The 16,346-nt window shown below is 40.6% G+C and overlaps 1 protein-coding gene across 1 annotated transcript; it reads left to right on the top strand.

Annotated features, from left to right (window-relative positions):
* Nucleotides 1–430: 430 nt before the first annotated feature.
* LOC138875850 (uncharacterized) lies at nucleotides 431–1,819 on the top strand. Its single transcript, XM_070154724.1, has 2 exons — nucleotides 431–1,277; nucleotides 1,365–1,819. The coding sequence occupies exons 1-2, from the start codon at nucleotides 431–433 to the stop codon at nucleotides 1,817–1,819; spliced, it is 1,302 nt and encodes a 433-aa protein (XP_070010825.1).
* Nucleotides 1,820–16,346: the final 14,527 nt, after the last annotated feature.

The raw sequence follows: 16,346 nt of genomic DNA, 5'->3' as shown, positions 1-16,346 counted from the left end.
TTAGCTTGAATAGGCGAGTTGTACTTCGGGAGAAGGCTACGAGCAATATTAACCTATCAACCAATAAACCAGATAAATTAATTAGATGATTTAAGTGGAAAACTCAACGGGATTGTTAGCTAACCCATAACTCTAGAATATTCACCCACATTGAATTTGCCGTTAAGCTTGTCATTGTTTTCTTTGATCTCTTAATTTGTTACTTTAGATTAATTTTAGTAAAATATTCATACTTTAGGATTTGCTTGAATAGATTAATTGTTTGGTTTAATTTAGTTGATAGTTAATCACAAGTCCCTGTGGGTACGATATCTGGACTTACAATCCTATATTACTTGTTGACCAAGTATACTTGCGTGTGAGTTTGGGAGCAACACTTGTAGATTCTTTTATCAAAGCATATTCGGGAGCTCAAAAAGTTGAAAAAAGAATGGAAGATATTTTCAAAATCAAGCAAGGAGATTTAGAGCTGCTTAGAGAGTTCGTGGATAGGTTCCAGCGTGAAAGAATGACGTTACCACGCATACTTGATAACTCGGTGGCTATGGCCTTTGCTAGTAATTTGAATGAGAAAAGCTCAGAAACTACGAGACGACTCAAGGAAAGTCTGTGTGAATTTCCAGCAACAACCTGGAATGATGTTTACAACAGATACAACACGAAGCTGAGGATAGAAGAAGACACTATCTCCCGATCTCAGAAAGAGGAAAAGATAAGTTCGAGACGTTTAGAAACCGAAAAAAGGTTTGGTAAAAATAGATACGAACCATATATGGGCCCAGCAGGAAAAGACTCACGATCAAAGCAGGATAATTCAAGGTACGATCACAGATCGAGAAATGGAGATTCGGGTTCATCATCAAGGTTTGGAAATGATCGAAACACACGAGAAACCCGAGATGATGATAGAAACTTGAAGGCAAGATTTGGTGGTTATAATTTTAATGTCAGCACTTTAGAGTTAGTAGCGGTATTAAGAGGTATGGGAGATAAGGTATGGTGGCCAAAAGAAATGAGATCGAATCCAAACAGGTACAATCCCGATCACTGGTGCGAATTTCACAACAATCATGGTCATAAAATGGCAGATTGTAGATTATTACAAGGTGAAGTTGACCATCTATTAAAGCAAGGGTATCTCACCGAATTATTTAGTGAGAAAAGTAAGCAAGCATACATGAAGAATAGGCAGGAGTCCCCTAAACCTCCTTCTCTAAAAAGGATTGTCAATGTTATAAGCGGGGGTGAGGAAATCAATGGTGTGACGTATACCGCGGGTAATAAGGTCACTAAAGTTACAATCACCCACGGGAAGCGGATCTGACATGTGTTGGAGGAAGAAAGTATTATAATTGATTATGCAGATCCGGATGGCGTGTTAACTCCACATAGCGATGCACTGGTAATATCTCTACTTGTACATGATACTAATGTGAAACGAGTTTTGATTGATCCAGGTAGTTCCGTGAACATTATTTTGTTAAGAGTACTAAAAGAGATGCAAGCTGAAAATAAACTAGTACCAAAGGCACATACTTTGTCTGGATTCGACAATTCAAGCGTTGTGACAAAAAGGGAGGTAACACTTACTACATTCGCAGAAGGGGTTGTCAAAGATACAAAATTTCAGGTGGTAGAGATGGAAATGGCTTACAATATTATTCTCGGGAGACCGTGGATCCACGAGATAGATGTTGTTCCGTCTACCTTACATCAAGTTATTAAATTTCCATCACCATGGGAAATATGTCAAATCCGTGGGGGATCAACAGGCATCCAGGAAGATCAACTCCATAGCAGATTAAAATACGAGAAATGAAGAAAAATAATAGTTACAGAATCCAGTTGAGGATACCACAACACAAGCCTCAACTGAACAAGGGCGAACAGATATGGACTCAAGGCCCGATTCCATTCAAAAACCAGAGGAAAATGAAAATATCAAAACAAAGATTGAAGAACTAGATGCTGTAGAGTTATTTACACAATGGCCTGAAAGGAAAGTCTATGTTGGGGCCAACCTAAGCCACGACACGAAAGGTAAGTTGATTGAATTTTTAAAAACTAACCTGGATTGTTTTGCCTGGTCCCATTCTGATATGACAGGAATACCACCAGAAGTAATGACACACAAGTTAAATGAAGACCTATCATATCCACCCGTCAAACAAAAGAAGAGAAAGCAGGGGACTTTCAAAAATCAGGTGATTCAAGATGATGTTCAAAAACTATTAAAAATTGGGTCTATCCACGAGGTAAAGTATCCTAATTGGTTAGCAAATACTGTTGTAGTACCTAAAAAGAATGGTAAATGGCGAGTTTGCGTAGATTACACAGACCTTAACAAAGCTTGTCCGAAAGATTCTTTTCCATTACCACATATAGATCAACTGATTGATGCTACTACAGGTTCAATGGCTTTAATCTGCGCGGGATTTACTTCAATACCACAGTTAGAAATAAGAAAACCCAAAAACTTACCTAACAAAATGCCGAATGCACATTTCTCGGGATTTAGCTTCATATTGAATTTTCGTAAGATTTGAAACGTATCAGACAAGTGCGATATATGATCCCCAGAATGTTGAGTTTTAACGAGCATATCATATATGTAGAGCTCCATAGTTTTCCCTAAATGTTCTTGGAACATTTTAGTTACCTATCTTTGATATGTTGCACTAGCGTTTTTAAGACCAAAGGGCATTACTTTATAACAGGGTACTAATGGGTGAAACCATTCGACAAGCCATAAAATGTCATTCTATAACTAACAATGAGGCAGAATATGAAGCTGTGATTGCAAGTTTAGAACTGGCACGTAAACTCGGCATTAATCAGATTGTAATCAAAAGCGATTCACAGCTTGTAGTTAACCAAATGCTGGGGACTTATACAGCTAGGGAGGCACGAATGCAGCAGTACTTAGAGAAGGTACGGGATTTAATTAGGCAATTTCAAACCTGGAAAGTCACGCAGATACCAAGAGATGAAAATATCGAGGCAGATGCCCTAGCCAATCTCGCATCTGCGACAGACGTGGCAAGCAATGAAAATGCCTCCGTAATTCATTTGTTTCACTCAGTACTCAATCCAGACAAAAATGAGGTAAATTTCAATAATTTAACCTGGGATTGGAGGAACGAGATTATTGCTTTTTTGCAGTATGGTACCATCCATGAAGACAAGAAAAAAGCTCATGCACTTCGAAAAAAGGCTGCTCGATATTATTTAAAGCAAGGCAATCTTTATCGAAAAATGTTTGGTGGCCCCTTAGCAAGATGCCTCGGTCCTTCTCAAACAGAATATGTAATGAGAGAGATACACGAGGGGCATTGTGGAAATCACGCAGGAGGGAGATCACTGGTAAGAACCATGATTAGAGCAGGTTATTATTGGCCTAAAATGGAAGAGGAAGCGGAGAATTTTGTGGCTAAATGTGATAAATGCCAAAGATACGGTAATAACATCATAGACCTGCGAAGTTGCTACATCCGGTCATCGCACCATGGCCTTTTATGAAATGAGGGATGGATATCGTGGGTCCACTACTACAAGCAAAAGGACAGGTAAAATTCTTGCTTGTACTCATTGACTACTTCACTAAATGGGTAGAAGCAGGAGCATTTAAGCAGGTGCGAGAAAAAGAAGTTAGAGATTTTATTTGGAGAAATATCATATGTCGATTCAGGGTACCAAAGGAAATCGTGTGTGATAATGGCCCGAAATTCATAAGCGCACAAATTACAGAATTTTTTCAAAGTTGGCAGATCAAGAGGATTACATCCACGCCTTATCATCCGGAGGGTAATGGACAAGCAGAATCAAAAAATAAAGTCATTGTCAACAATTTGAAGAAACGATTGGAAGAATCTAAAGGTAATTGGCCAGAATTGTTACCTGGTGTTTTATGGGCGTACCGCATAACAACAAAACAATCACGGGCGAAACACCGTTCTTATTGGTATATGGAGTTGAAGCTTTAATTCCAGTCAAAATAGGGGAGCCAAGCACGAGGTACACGCAAGTGTCAGAAAAATCCAATGAAGAAGAAATGTGCATAAACCTTGATTTACTTGAAGGAAAAAGAGAAGATGCACTAATAAGAATGACAGCACAAAATCAAGTCATGGAACGATACTACAATCGAAGAGCACGACTAAGATACTTCAAGATTGGGGACTTCGTACTCAAGAAAGTTTTTCAATCCATGAAGGCGGCCAATGCGGGTAAATTAAGTCCAACCTGGGAAGGACCCTACAAGATTCATGGTATTGCGAAGAAAAGAGCATACGAGCTGGAAATAATGGATGGAAAGATATTACCTTATCATTGGAATGTCGTTCACCTGAAGAGATACTATTTCTAAGGAGTGCTCACGGTCAGGTATCCTCATTTTAAAATTCTATTTTTTGAATTGTTAAAATTTTACTAACGATGTTAGATGATAGGCAAAAAGCTAGCCCGTACTAAATGATGAATCACGACCTGCAAGGCACGTAGAATAAATTAAAATTCCGGTCTAGGGTTACACCTATTCTGATAGAAATTGATACGAGTTAAGCAGTCTTCATCTTTAATCGTACCTCCGAGTCCCATGTGTTTTATTCCTTTACAGGAAGAGGACCAAACAAGAGGAGTAATCAAGTGCTCGAGACTTCATACTTCAAAGCTCAAACACTTGGGGGACTGTATAATATACATAAACATATGTATAAATAAGGCAAAGAAGATTGGGGAATAATCAAAGTTCAAGCCTGAAAAGTTTACTCATTGAATGAGTCAAGTGCAGAGCAAAAGCCAATGAAAGTCAAAGAAAGTCACGAGCTAAGGCCAAAGCAAAATCTTATCATAGTTAGGTTAAAGGCAATGTACTAAAACGGGTTATAAATAGAAACCTTGTGTTTTTGAAATATTTTGAAATCTGTTGTAAGGAAAACAATTACGAAAAAGTTATAGAAGTTATTTAAATACATGTAAAGTGTTATTTAAAGCTTGGCAAAGTTCAAATGAAAACTTGTCAAAGTTATTTCAAGAAACATGTGTATTCCTATTTCTTTTGTCATATATTAACACCATTATGAAGTTGAGAAGTCTTCTTCATTAAGTGTCGAATATAAAAGGGCCCTCTTTTATAAAATTCATGATTGATTTAAGCATTCACGGAGTTAAAAAAGCATTTTGCAAAATAAAAAGTGCAATCTATTGAATAAGTCCTTCAAATATAAAGGCAAGAATGAGCAAAACATAAGTTCAAAAGTAACTACAAAAACTTCTTAATATTAAAAAGTTTAGACTAAGTATGAACGTAGTCATAAACTAATAGTTACTTATACAAAATGCCCCGAAAAAGGTTTGGGGACTTAATATTTTCAAAACCCTCAAAAACGACCAAGGGTTGTAACCATATTCCACCAAAGAAAAAAGGGGGAAAAAGAGTCACACTTCATTAACTTGTTACTGAGGAGTTGAAGAAGGAACCAAAGCAGGGTCATCGGCAGTAGCAGCCTCAACTTGACTTGAAGGAATTGGAATACCCATATCATCTTCAACCTTTCCAGAAGCTTCAGTTATGAGAGAAGGAAAGTTTTGGCTCTGCTGAGTCTTTTCAATAGTCTCTTTGATTTTGGCTAACTCAGCTTCCAAGTTAAAATTCTCCAGGCTAACTTCCACAAGGGTATCATGGTGAGTATTCAAAAACGCCTAACTCACTTCAATTGCGGTTTTGTCTTCAAGAATCTCGTAATGTCTTTCCCAGTCAGTAATTTCATTTTTAAGCTTCTCATTCTCATCCAAGGCAGAATCATAAGAAGTTTGAAGAGAAGCATGTGAACTTTCCAAGGAACGAACTTTATCAGAAGATTCCCGGAGGTCTTCTTGAGTTTGGGTCAGAGTCTGCACGAGTTCACTGGCATACACTTCTTTCTCACTTAAGAGAGCCTTTAACTCTCTGATCTCTTCAATGGCCTTGGAAAGTTGCTTGAAAAAAGAGGTTTCGAGAATATTCTTGTCCTTACTAGCTTGATTTGAGGAAGCCTTTTCAACCGCCAACTCTGAAGTTAAAACCCTTACCTGCTGCTCTAAGGTACATTTGCTCTCTCCTAATATTTCCATGTCGATTTGAAGACTTTCATACTGTTCCTTCCAATTGTCCGCTTCCACTTAGTAATCATGCATTAATTGCTCTGAGAGGGAAACCCTCTTCATCATCTCCGTATCAATTAGATTAATCCAAAAAAAAAGGGAAGAAAGAGGAAAGAAAAAGTGAGAACCCTAAAAATAGAAAAAGGGCAAAGAAAAGTTTGAAAAAGGTTACCTTTAAAGAAGACTGTACTATATCGTTCATCAAGGTCAAAGAACTGTGGCTATCAAGCTTAGCTTTCTCAACTAGAACAATCAAAGGTTTCAACCACATGTCAGCTCGACCTGATTTCCTCAAAAGGTTACCCTCAGCAGGAACTTCGATGGTAACTTACCTCATAGCTTCACCTCTACTCGAGGAACCAACCTCAGTGTAATGGACAGTTAAAGGAGGAACAGTTGAAGGAGGGACTGTAGAAGGAGTAAAAATAGCCTGGGGAGTCGAAACAACCTGGGGAGGAGCAGCAACGGGTAACAGTCACGACTGGCAAAGAGGGTATCAAAGGAATGGGTGTAGAAAAAGAAGCAAGGGGTGGTTCATAAAAAATTGGCCCTAAACTTTCACTACCAAACCCGCGGGCAAAAAGCTGTTCAACAGAATCATGAGCAGCAGCGGGAGTATCATCATCAGAAATCACCAACGAGGCTTCAACAGGCTCGGTGAAAGGAATAGAATGAGGGGGAGATGCTTCATCATCTGAAATAATTCTTCGTCTAGCCCTTGGCCTTTTTATCAGAGAACCCCCGTCTTGTTCTTCTTCCTCCCTAGAGTTTTGGTCGACAGTAGTCTTCCTTTTTTATGAAGAACCCAAAATTATCTCTTGGGCCATATCTAAAGAAATTTTGGAAGCTGCGACGGCCTCAGCACTTACGTCTCGAATGGGAAATCTTGACAAAAAGAAGGATCAAAATAATTTTTGATGAAAACAATAAGTAAGGTAGGAAAAGAAAAAAAAACTCTTACCGTGAGTTTTCACTTTCCAGCCAAATCGATGAGAGAGATTTTTCCAAGACCTACCGTCCATCGAAGCGGTACGTAATAACTTTTCTGCCCAACCACGGAAATTGGGAATCTCATCAATAATTCCCATGGTTGCTAAAAAGAAAAGGAAGGAAATTAAAATGGAGATCAATAGAATTAAAAAAAAAGGAACGAGAAAGTTAAAAAAAAACTCACGTGCAAACTTCCACTTCTCGGGAAAGGGAACATTTCCATCACCCACTAAACCAACAGTGGGGGCAACAACAAATCTGGTGTACCAACCATGATCTTTATCATCTTCTGGGTTGACTAGAACTCTTTTACTTCTTGCTACTAAAATAAAGATTCCTTGGCGAAAGAGCTTGGGAGAATAGAGGTGGATTAAATGAGAGAAAGTAAAAGGCACACCAGACATGTTGGTCAAGTGCCTCAAACAGGCAACAACCCTCCACACAATAGGGCCAATTTGTCCTAAGCAAACGTCGAAAAAACGACAGAATTCAAGTATAACAGGGTCAATAGCAGGCTTAAAACCCAACGTGAAAAGGTAAGTGTAAACAAAAAACAAAATCTAGTTAAATAGGAGGTGATTCTTTGGTTTGCATTAGGGATTATAATGAAAAAGTCATGGCTCCAATGGCAATCTCTACGAACTATTGAAATCAGACCTTCAGTGATTTGAGTCGGGTAGATATCAACACGATATAATGAAGACAGTTGATTTCTAAGGGATTCTCTATCATTGTAGAAAGATAGTTCCGCAAGAATAATTTCATCCACTAAAGGTTCACGAAGAGGTTCAGTGGGTTCTTTACCTCTAGATGAAGACCTTTGAGAAAGAGAAACTCTGGTTATAGATGGAGGAGTAGAACTCGATGAAGGAACAGAGGGAACTCGTGATGAAGAAAACCCTAAACTACGAAGCCTTCCTCCTCTCCTACTTCTAATAGGAGCAAGAGAAAGGTTGTCAACAATGGAGACTCTCCGATGGTTAGGGTTTGAAGAAGACGTAATAGTACGAGGAAGAAGAAACTTTGAATAGAATATTCTGAACTTTTGTGAAAAAGACAAAGGTAAAAAGTTAAATTTATAATCAGAAGTAACCATCAAAGGAAAAGGCGCAATGATGGAAACGTAATAATGAGAGTTGTCGCCTCGTAATTGGTGAAGCCGTAAAAAAAGCCTTAAAAGGCGCTGAAAGGTTGCAGAGCCAATCAGGAAATGCCACGTGTCATGGACATTAAATGGAAGAGATAGATGAAGTATCAGTTCCAGAGAAGAATTAATGACAACAAATATTCCCGCTTTAATGAGGTGCACTTCCCAAATATTCTATCGATGATGGCAAGTGGGGGGACTATCTGTATTGGGAAAAATTAAGTTTATGTATGGAATTCATTATAAGATGACATGTCATGATACGTGGACAAGTCAAAGAAGAATAAGTGATGAAAAATAATCAAAGAAGGCACGAGCTTCAACATACACAGGCAAATGTTCAGAGAAAAAGCAAGGAAGATAGATACTTGAGCCTTTTTATGATGGAAGAGAATGAATCTGATAGTAAATAAGGTATAGATACGTACTATTGTGCATTAAATACAGAAAACGTTAAGGAATCTGTATTGAATCAAATATGATTGCTGATTATAACGTTACATTAAATGTCATTAAATGTCATTCATAGACAATAATGGCTCAATTATGGTAGAAACGAAACGTATTACCTTGAAATAGCTATAAAAGGAGAAGACTGATCATTTGTAAGGATACGAAATATCATCGGAATATACTGATTTACTTTGCTTTCTTATGTTCATCTTATTATTATCAAAATCAATTTCCTTTATTCATTTTATCTTTTGATTATCAGTAACCCGAGTTCTTCTAAAATAAAGCTTTGACCGAAATTTATATTTTTGGTTAAACACCCTCGAGCCGGGAAATCGGGCATACCTCAAATCTAGCATGAGATGGACAATCGACATTAAAACGTACGTCTAGAAATTCTGCTTCACCTAAAATTTCACGCAACCTCAACGTACAAGTGTTAAGTAGTTTGTAATGTTGGTGGGAATTAAGTACCAGATCAGTAGCCCAAAAACAATTTGAAGACTTTAATTCTGTGTAGAATTTCTCCAAGTAACTCCAAATAAAGGTTAATCTCTGAACTCCGTTTATTTTCATTTCTATCTATAGCAGAATATTCGGTTTAATTTAAATTTTAAACTTAAATCTTGTATAAAAGATATAGATCTATTCGTGAAGTAATATGCATGTCAAATACATCCTAGGGACTCGGAGAAATATGAATCATGGAGAACAATTCAAAAGAAGAATCAAGGGAACAAACAGAATTGTCCCACAGAGATTTATTAATAAAATTAATTTTCTTTTATTAAAAAAAGTCATATGCATAGCTATTCAGAACATATATAAATACTAGTGATCTTCTCCAATAAGTGCCTAATTAAGAAATTTAATTTGCAGGATACACAGAGGTTTTGTTGCGTACGTCATGAGAGAACAACCATATATCTCTTTCAGTTAAGTAATTTTCACGCCTCAAAGACTTTCTGCTTCCTTTCTGTGATCCTATATTCTAACAAGGCCATTATTTTTTACTGAAGATGAAAAATAAAAGTCTATTTCTGCCCCACACCAATTTTCAGTTAACAGAAGCCTCGCACAGGGAAAACATAATATACAAGAAAACTAGTTGTATAGTTTTCTGCAGGATAGTCTATACTATATTTTTTTTAAGAGAACTGAAGGTTGCCAAAATAATAAACCAAAAAGAACATTAATTTTTTGCCGACAAAGGTTTTTCCTATACGTTACTTACAAGACAATATTCACAGTTAATATTGGGCAGGTGGGGAATTCCATTTCCCATATCTAACACTGTATGTCCGAAAGTGATATCTTGTAGGGTTGTACATAAGGTATACATGGATCGGGTTGGTTCGGGTTTTTCAATAACCAAATCAAGCCAATTGTTTCGGATTGTTAAATCTATAAACCAAACCAAACCAACAAAAGTCGGGTTTTTCAATCTCGAGTTTTTCGATTTTCTCGGGTTTTTCAGGGTTTTTTTTCGACAAAATCTTCATAACATAAAGTTTATTTTTTGTGCTTTAATATTTCATAGGTCCTAGCAGGATAAACTATATAAGCTGTTACCCAATAAAATAATAAAAATAATGTAAAATGAGTCATGAATATACTAAAATAGTCAACAAATCGTATAAAATAAATATTGCTAATTAATAAGTCATAATAAAAATAAATATAATGTAAAAGTACTAAATCATGTTAAAATAAGTACGACTAATAAGTACTAAGTACTAAATACATGACTAAATAATATTAAAAGTAAGTTATGTATTTTCACCATCTAAAGTAATGAAAAACTAAGAAAATAAATATCCAATACTATTGTCATTTCTAGTATTGAATTGAATTTTTTTTGTTAACATTTTTATTGATTTGATTTTGCTTTGGAATTTATTTGAGTCACTAACTTTTATGAGCTATAAATCATATTTGACTATTCAAAAGTTCTAAATTAAAGCTTGAAATAATATATTAAAAGAAAGAACTATGAAAAAGGTTAAAAAATATTTATAAATTACATTACAATAATTATTTTTATGTATAAAATATTTTAAAAATTGTATACATGTAATGTCGAGTTGGTTTGGTTTCGCTTTAGCTTTTTTTAGTTAAAACCAAACCAAACCAATTATGATCGGGTTTTTTTTAATACCAAACCAAATCAAACCAAACCATAGTCGGATTTTTTTTTTCCGGTTTGATTCGGATTATCAGGTTGGTGCGGTTTTTTGGTTTCCTTTGTACACCCCTAGCTGTACATAATATGGTAAATATCGTACAAAAATAAAAAAATTTGGTATATGGTATTCGGTATTTTGATATAGTATTTGATTTATGTTTTAAAAATAATTTGGTATTAGATATGGCGTTTGATATAAAAAAAGACAATACCGAAATATCAATACCGTACTGAAATATATATTAAATTATACGTTACAGATATTATTGATTAACATACCAAGTTACACAATACTTTTCTTTGGTATTCATGTTGAGGTTGGCAGTAAAACCCATGTACTTCTTTAGAAAAATGGAGGAACAAGGTAAATACAGATTCTAATTCTTGCTCTCTAGGTTGCCAAGCAGTTTAACATAATCACTACAAGAAATCTGTCGTTTAGTGGCAATATTTAGTGACGACTTTATTTATTGCTACAAATATCAAATTTATTGTGGCGACTCTAAAAAATCGCTACAGTAAATAAATTTTTAGTAGCGACTTTCTTAGGTCGCCTCTAATATGTGCCACTAAATCCTGAATTTTTAGTTCCCGCTATTAACAAAAATTTGGCCCCAATATTTTAGGAAAAAATATGGCCCTATAGGTCTTTTGGAGCGACTAGGTCGCTCTAGAATTACTACGGTTATCCGAGTAGTAGATACCATCAAACAAACTATAACTGATTTAATGAGCCATTCGCAGTTTCACAGTCTGAATTTGTTCATACTTACTGTTACGCAACGCCTTCCTGATGATCTTTGGAAGGGCAACGTAAGGCTAAGCAACCGATGTCAGTGCGGTTGCTGTCCGCCAATGAGGTCCTCGCCGCACGCTAGACTAGATTGTCAGTGCCGTGCGGGAAAACCAATGTCGTGGGCAATTGCGGAAGCTTGAGAGAGAATTGGGTTTTGAATGCTGATGATGATTTTATTGATGACTGAAAATGATGATTACAATGATGTGGTGTCGAGGGGGAGAGACACCAGAAAATGCTGATTGAAATGTTTGATTGTTTGGTCCCCCTTAATAATGCTTAAAAAAAATAAACCAACATGACAAGACTAGTCCTAATAAAGCTGTAGAAGCACACTGAAATGAAAATGATGAAAACTAGTCTATGATTACAATGAAAAGGACTTAGATTATTACAAGGAAAAACTAAGTCCGATGGCAGCATCTTTGTCTTGCGGGTCTGCGCGCGCGTTGCTGTGGGCGCGCGCGACACTTGATGTGCTGGCCTGAGGCTGGGCACTGGTGCTTGGCATCAGGGTCTGTGCGCGAGGCGCTGTTGGAATGGGCCTGCAGCTGGGCGCTGGCGAGGCATCAGGATCTGCGCGCGCGGCATTGTCAGGGCGCGCGGCGCTGTTGTCAATGGCCAGCCCTTGGGCGCTGGCGAGAGGCATCGGTGGGGCGACAGAGGCACATGCGCGCTTGTCACTTGGCGCAGCCAAGACCACGGGGCCGACCATGGCGCTAGGCATTGTGAGGCTTGCTAGGCCGCCATGGGGCGCGGCCAAGGGGTCATGGGGCATGTCTGGAAAGCAGCCCATGACATTCTCCCCCACCTGAGTTGGCGCCGTCCTCGGAGCCTTATGATGATGATGATGATGATGATGATTCTGATGGTTGTTGGATGGGAGGTCTGCGCCCCTCTGTTCTGTGAGCTTGCTGTTGTAGCGAAGCAATGATTTCATGCGGCTGACATGGAAGACTGGATGGATCTTCCACCAGGATGGAGTTTTGACCTGGTATGTGGACTTCCCAATGCGTTTTTCAATGGGCAGGGGCCCGATGTATTTTTGTTGCAGCCGAGGGTCATGGGTCCTTTCTGCAAACAAGTACTGCTTTGGGATGCGTAGCATTACTTTGTCCCCTGGTTGATGTTGGGAAAAGCAACGCTGTTGTTCGGTGAACCTTTTTGCCCGCTCTTGGGCCCTTGTGAGATAGCTCCGCACTATCTCCATGTTGCGCTCCCATTCGCTCGAGAAGTTGGCAGCTCGAGGAGATTTCGGCATGGTTGATGCATTCACCGTCTGCGGGAGAAGCGGTTGCTGTCCGGTAACAATTTCAAAAGGGCTTTTGTTTGTATGATGGCTCTTTTGAGAATTGAAACACAGTTGAGCAGCATCCAGGAGCTTCACCCAATGCTTTTGTGATCCGGTTGCGAAGTTGCGGAGATATTCCTCCAGCATGTCATCGAACCGGTCTGTCTGGCCATCCGATGGTGGATGGATGGATGTGTTGTGACTCAATGTTGACCCAAAGCACCTGAAGAGGTGGGTCCAAAAGTTGCTAGTGAAGCGTGAGTCGCGCCTACTAACAATGTTCTTGGGCAGGCCCCAATGTTTGACAATGTGCGAGAAGAAGAGTCGAGCTGTATCTTCTGCTGAGATGTTTTGCGGGGCTGCTATGAAAGTTGCATAGTCTGAGAATTGATCTATGACAACCATGATGGATGCAAGATTGCCGACTTGGGGCAATCCCGTGATGAATCTGAGGGAAACACTTTCCCATGGTCTCTGAGGGACATGTAATGGCTGCGAGGGTCCCGGCTGTGATGAGTGATCCGACTTGTCCTTGTGGCATGGCTGACAAGTCTCCACACGATGATGAGCGTCACCAGTCTTTTGAGGCCGATGACATGATGACTGATTGTTGCTGCGAAGGGTAGCCTGAACCTGAGGTTCATGTCTGTTGACTACCTTCTCCAACTGCATGGCCGAGATGTTTTCAGCGGCCATCTTTATGGGAAAGCATGGTATGGTGCAGGGCTTGGCCCCGTTTTCTCCCATCATCAGGAGCATGTTGGCAAATGGTACTGGAATGGTGTTGGTTTGCCTCATGAAATCCAAACCCACTATGATGTCGAAGTCATCTATGATTGCGATGCGCAGGTCGATGCTTCCTTTGTATGGGCCAAGTTTCACTGGGACATTTGTAGCTGTTCCACCCAATGTCTGAGGTGGTGAGTTGATAGCCTTGACGCGGCCTTTGCTCTTTTGTACCACAAGACCTAGGCGCTCTACTTGCGTTGATGACAAGTAGTTATGGGTGGCACCCGTGTCTATCAATGCGTGAAGGGGCTTGCCGTTCACTTTCAATTCGACGAACATTAGGGTCCTCGCTTGCTTAGGAGGTCCTTCGTCCATCTTTTCTTTCCCTTTCCTGGTGATCGGGACTGATGTTTTCTTAGGAGGACATGCACTGGTCCCCGCTAAGGCATGAGGGATAGAGCCAACAATTGCATTGAAGGCGCCTACCTGGTCGTCGTCTGATGAGTCTGATGTGTCTAACTCATCCTCGACCGTCTGATGAGCATTGACCTTGATGTTTGGGCATTCATTGTTCCAATGTGCCCCACCGCAATGACGGCATTCTGAGGGAGGCTTTCTCCCCTGATTGTTGTTGATGGATGCAGCACTGTTGCTGTTGGAGGGAGGAGTCTTAGTTTTGGATGCACTCCGATCTCCCCCACTTTTGCTTGGGCCACCATTGCTGGGATGGTGCCCGTTGGATCCTCCTCGGACAGACGGCTGGGGCCTGTCGTTCTGAGTTCCCAAATGATAATCGCCAAGGCATTCTGCAGCTTGAATGGCCTTGGGCAGGGTGTCTACCCGTTGTCGCTGTAGTTCCATACGGGCATGAGGTTTCAAACCTTCTATGAATGCGAAGAGTTTGTCTTTGTCCCCCATGTCGCGTATGTTTAGCATGAGTGCGGAGAATTCGCGCACGTACTCCCTCACTGATCTGGTGTGGCGGAGGTCCCGTAGCTTTCTCCTTGCATTGTATTCCACATTTTCGGGAAAGAACTGCAGGCGTATGGCTACCTTCAATTCGTCCCATGTCTGAAGAGTATCTTCACCGGCCTTGATGGCTTCGTGTTTGACCCGCCACCAAAGTTTGGCATCGCCCTGAAGATACATGGCAGCAGTCGCTACCTTTTTGGATTCCTCCAAATGGCCCACGGCATCGAAGTATTGTTCGATGTCGAAGATGAAGTTTTCCACTTCTTTAGCATCCCGAGATCCGTCGTATGGCTTTGGCTCCGGTATCTTAAGCTTTTGTGGAATGGGGGTGAGGTTTGCTGCACCCCTGATGTGATGATCGCCTTCCCGAAGTAGGCTCTGTAAGGCAGCATTGACAACGTTGAGCTTGTCAGTCAAGTCGTTTATGGTTTGCTGCATGGCAGTTAGTCTGTCTGCCTCATGTTGCTGATGGGCCAAATCGTCGGCACGCTCCTGTTGGAGGTCCTCAAATTTGCCATGAATATTGGCAGTTTCAATGGCTACCGTTTGTCGGTCCTCGTCGGAGTCACGACTGATGTTTGCAATGTCATTTTCGGCCTGCCGCATTCGGCGGTCCAGGTCGTCCAACCTTTGCACTAGGTTGTTGCTTTGATCAGGCACCGTTTCTACGATGGGTCGTAATCGGTCAACCGTCTCCTCTAGGGATGCTAGACGCTCCCCATGATTCACCATGGTCAGAAATGGTGATGATGGCAAATGTTTTCCCTCGTCCGATGTCGAGCCTAGGCTCTGATACCAACTGTTACGCAACGCCTTCCTGATGATCTTTGGAAGGGCAACGTAAGGCTAAGCAACCGATGTCAGTGCGGTTGCTGTCCGCCAATGAGGTCCTCGCCGCACGCTAGACTAGATTGTCAGTGCCGTGCGGGAAAACCAATGTCGTGGGCAATTGCGGAAGCTTGAGAGAGAATTGGGTTTTGAATGCTGATGATGATTTTATTGATGACTGAAAATGATGATTACAATGATGTGGTGTCGAGGGGGAGAGACACCAGAAAATGCTGATTGAAATGTTTGATTGTTTGGTCCCCCTTAATAATGCTTAAAAAAAATAAACCAACATGACAAGACTAGTCCTAATAAAGCTGTAGAAGCACACTGAAATGAAAATGATGAAAACTAGTCTATGATTACAATGAAAAGGACTTAGATTATTACAAGGAAAAACTAAGTCCGATGGCAGCATCTTTGTCTTGCGGGTCTGCGCGCGCGTTGCTGTGGGCGCGCGCGACACTTGATGTGCTGGCCTGAGGCTGGGCACTGGTGCTTGGCATCAGGGTCTGTGCGCGAGGCGCTGTTGGAATGGGCCTGCAGCTGGGCGCTGGCGAGGCATCAGGATCTGCGCGCGCGGCATTGTCAGGGCGCGCGGCGCTGTTGTCAATGGCCAGCCCTTGGGCGCTGGCGAGAGGCATCGGTGGGGCGACAGAGGCACATGCGCGCTTGTCACTTGGCGCAGCCAAGACCACGGGGCCGACCATGGCGCTAGGCATTGTGAGGCTTGCTAGGCCGCCATGGGGCGCGGCCAAGGGGTCATGGGGCATGTCTGGAAAGCAGCCCATGACAGTACTTCTGCAGCTTCATC

Source organism: Nicotiana sylvestris, chromosome 8 (genome assembly GCF_000393655.2).
Source record: "Nicotiana sylvestris chromosome 8, ASM39365v2, whole genome shotgun sequence".
NCBI lineage: Eukaryota > Viridiplantae > Streptophyta > Magnoliopsida > Solanales > Solanaceae > Nicotiana > Nicotiana sylvestris.
The sequence above is the reverse complement of the archived record's forward strand: the minus strand, read 5'-3'. Positions and strand labels throughout refer to the sequence as shown.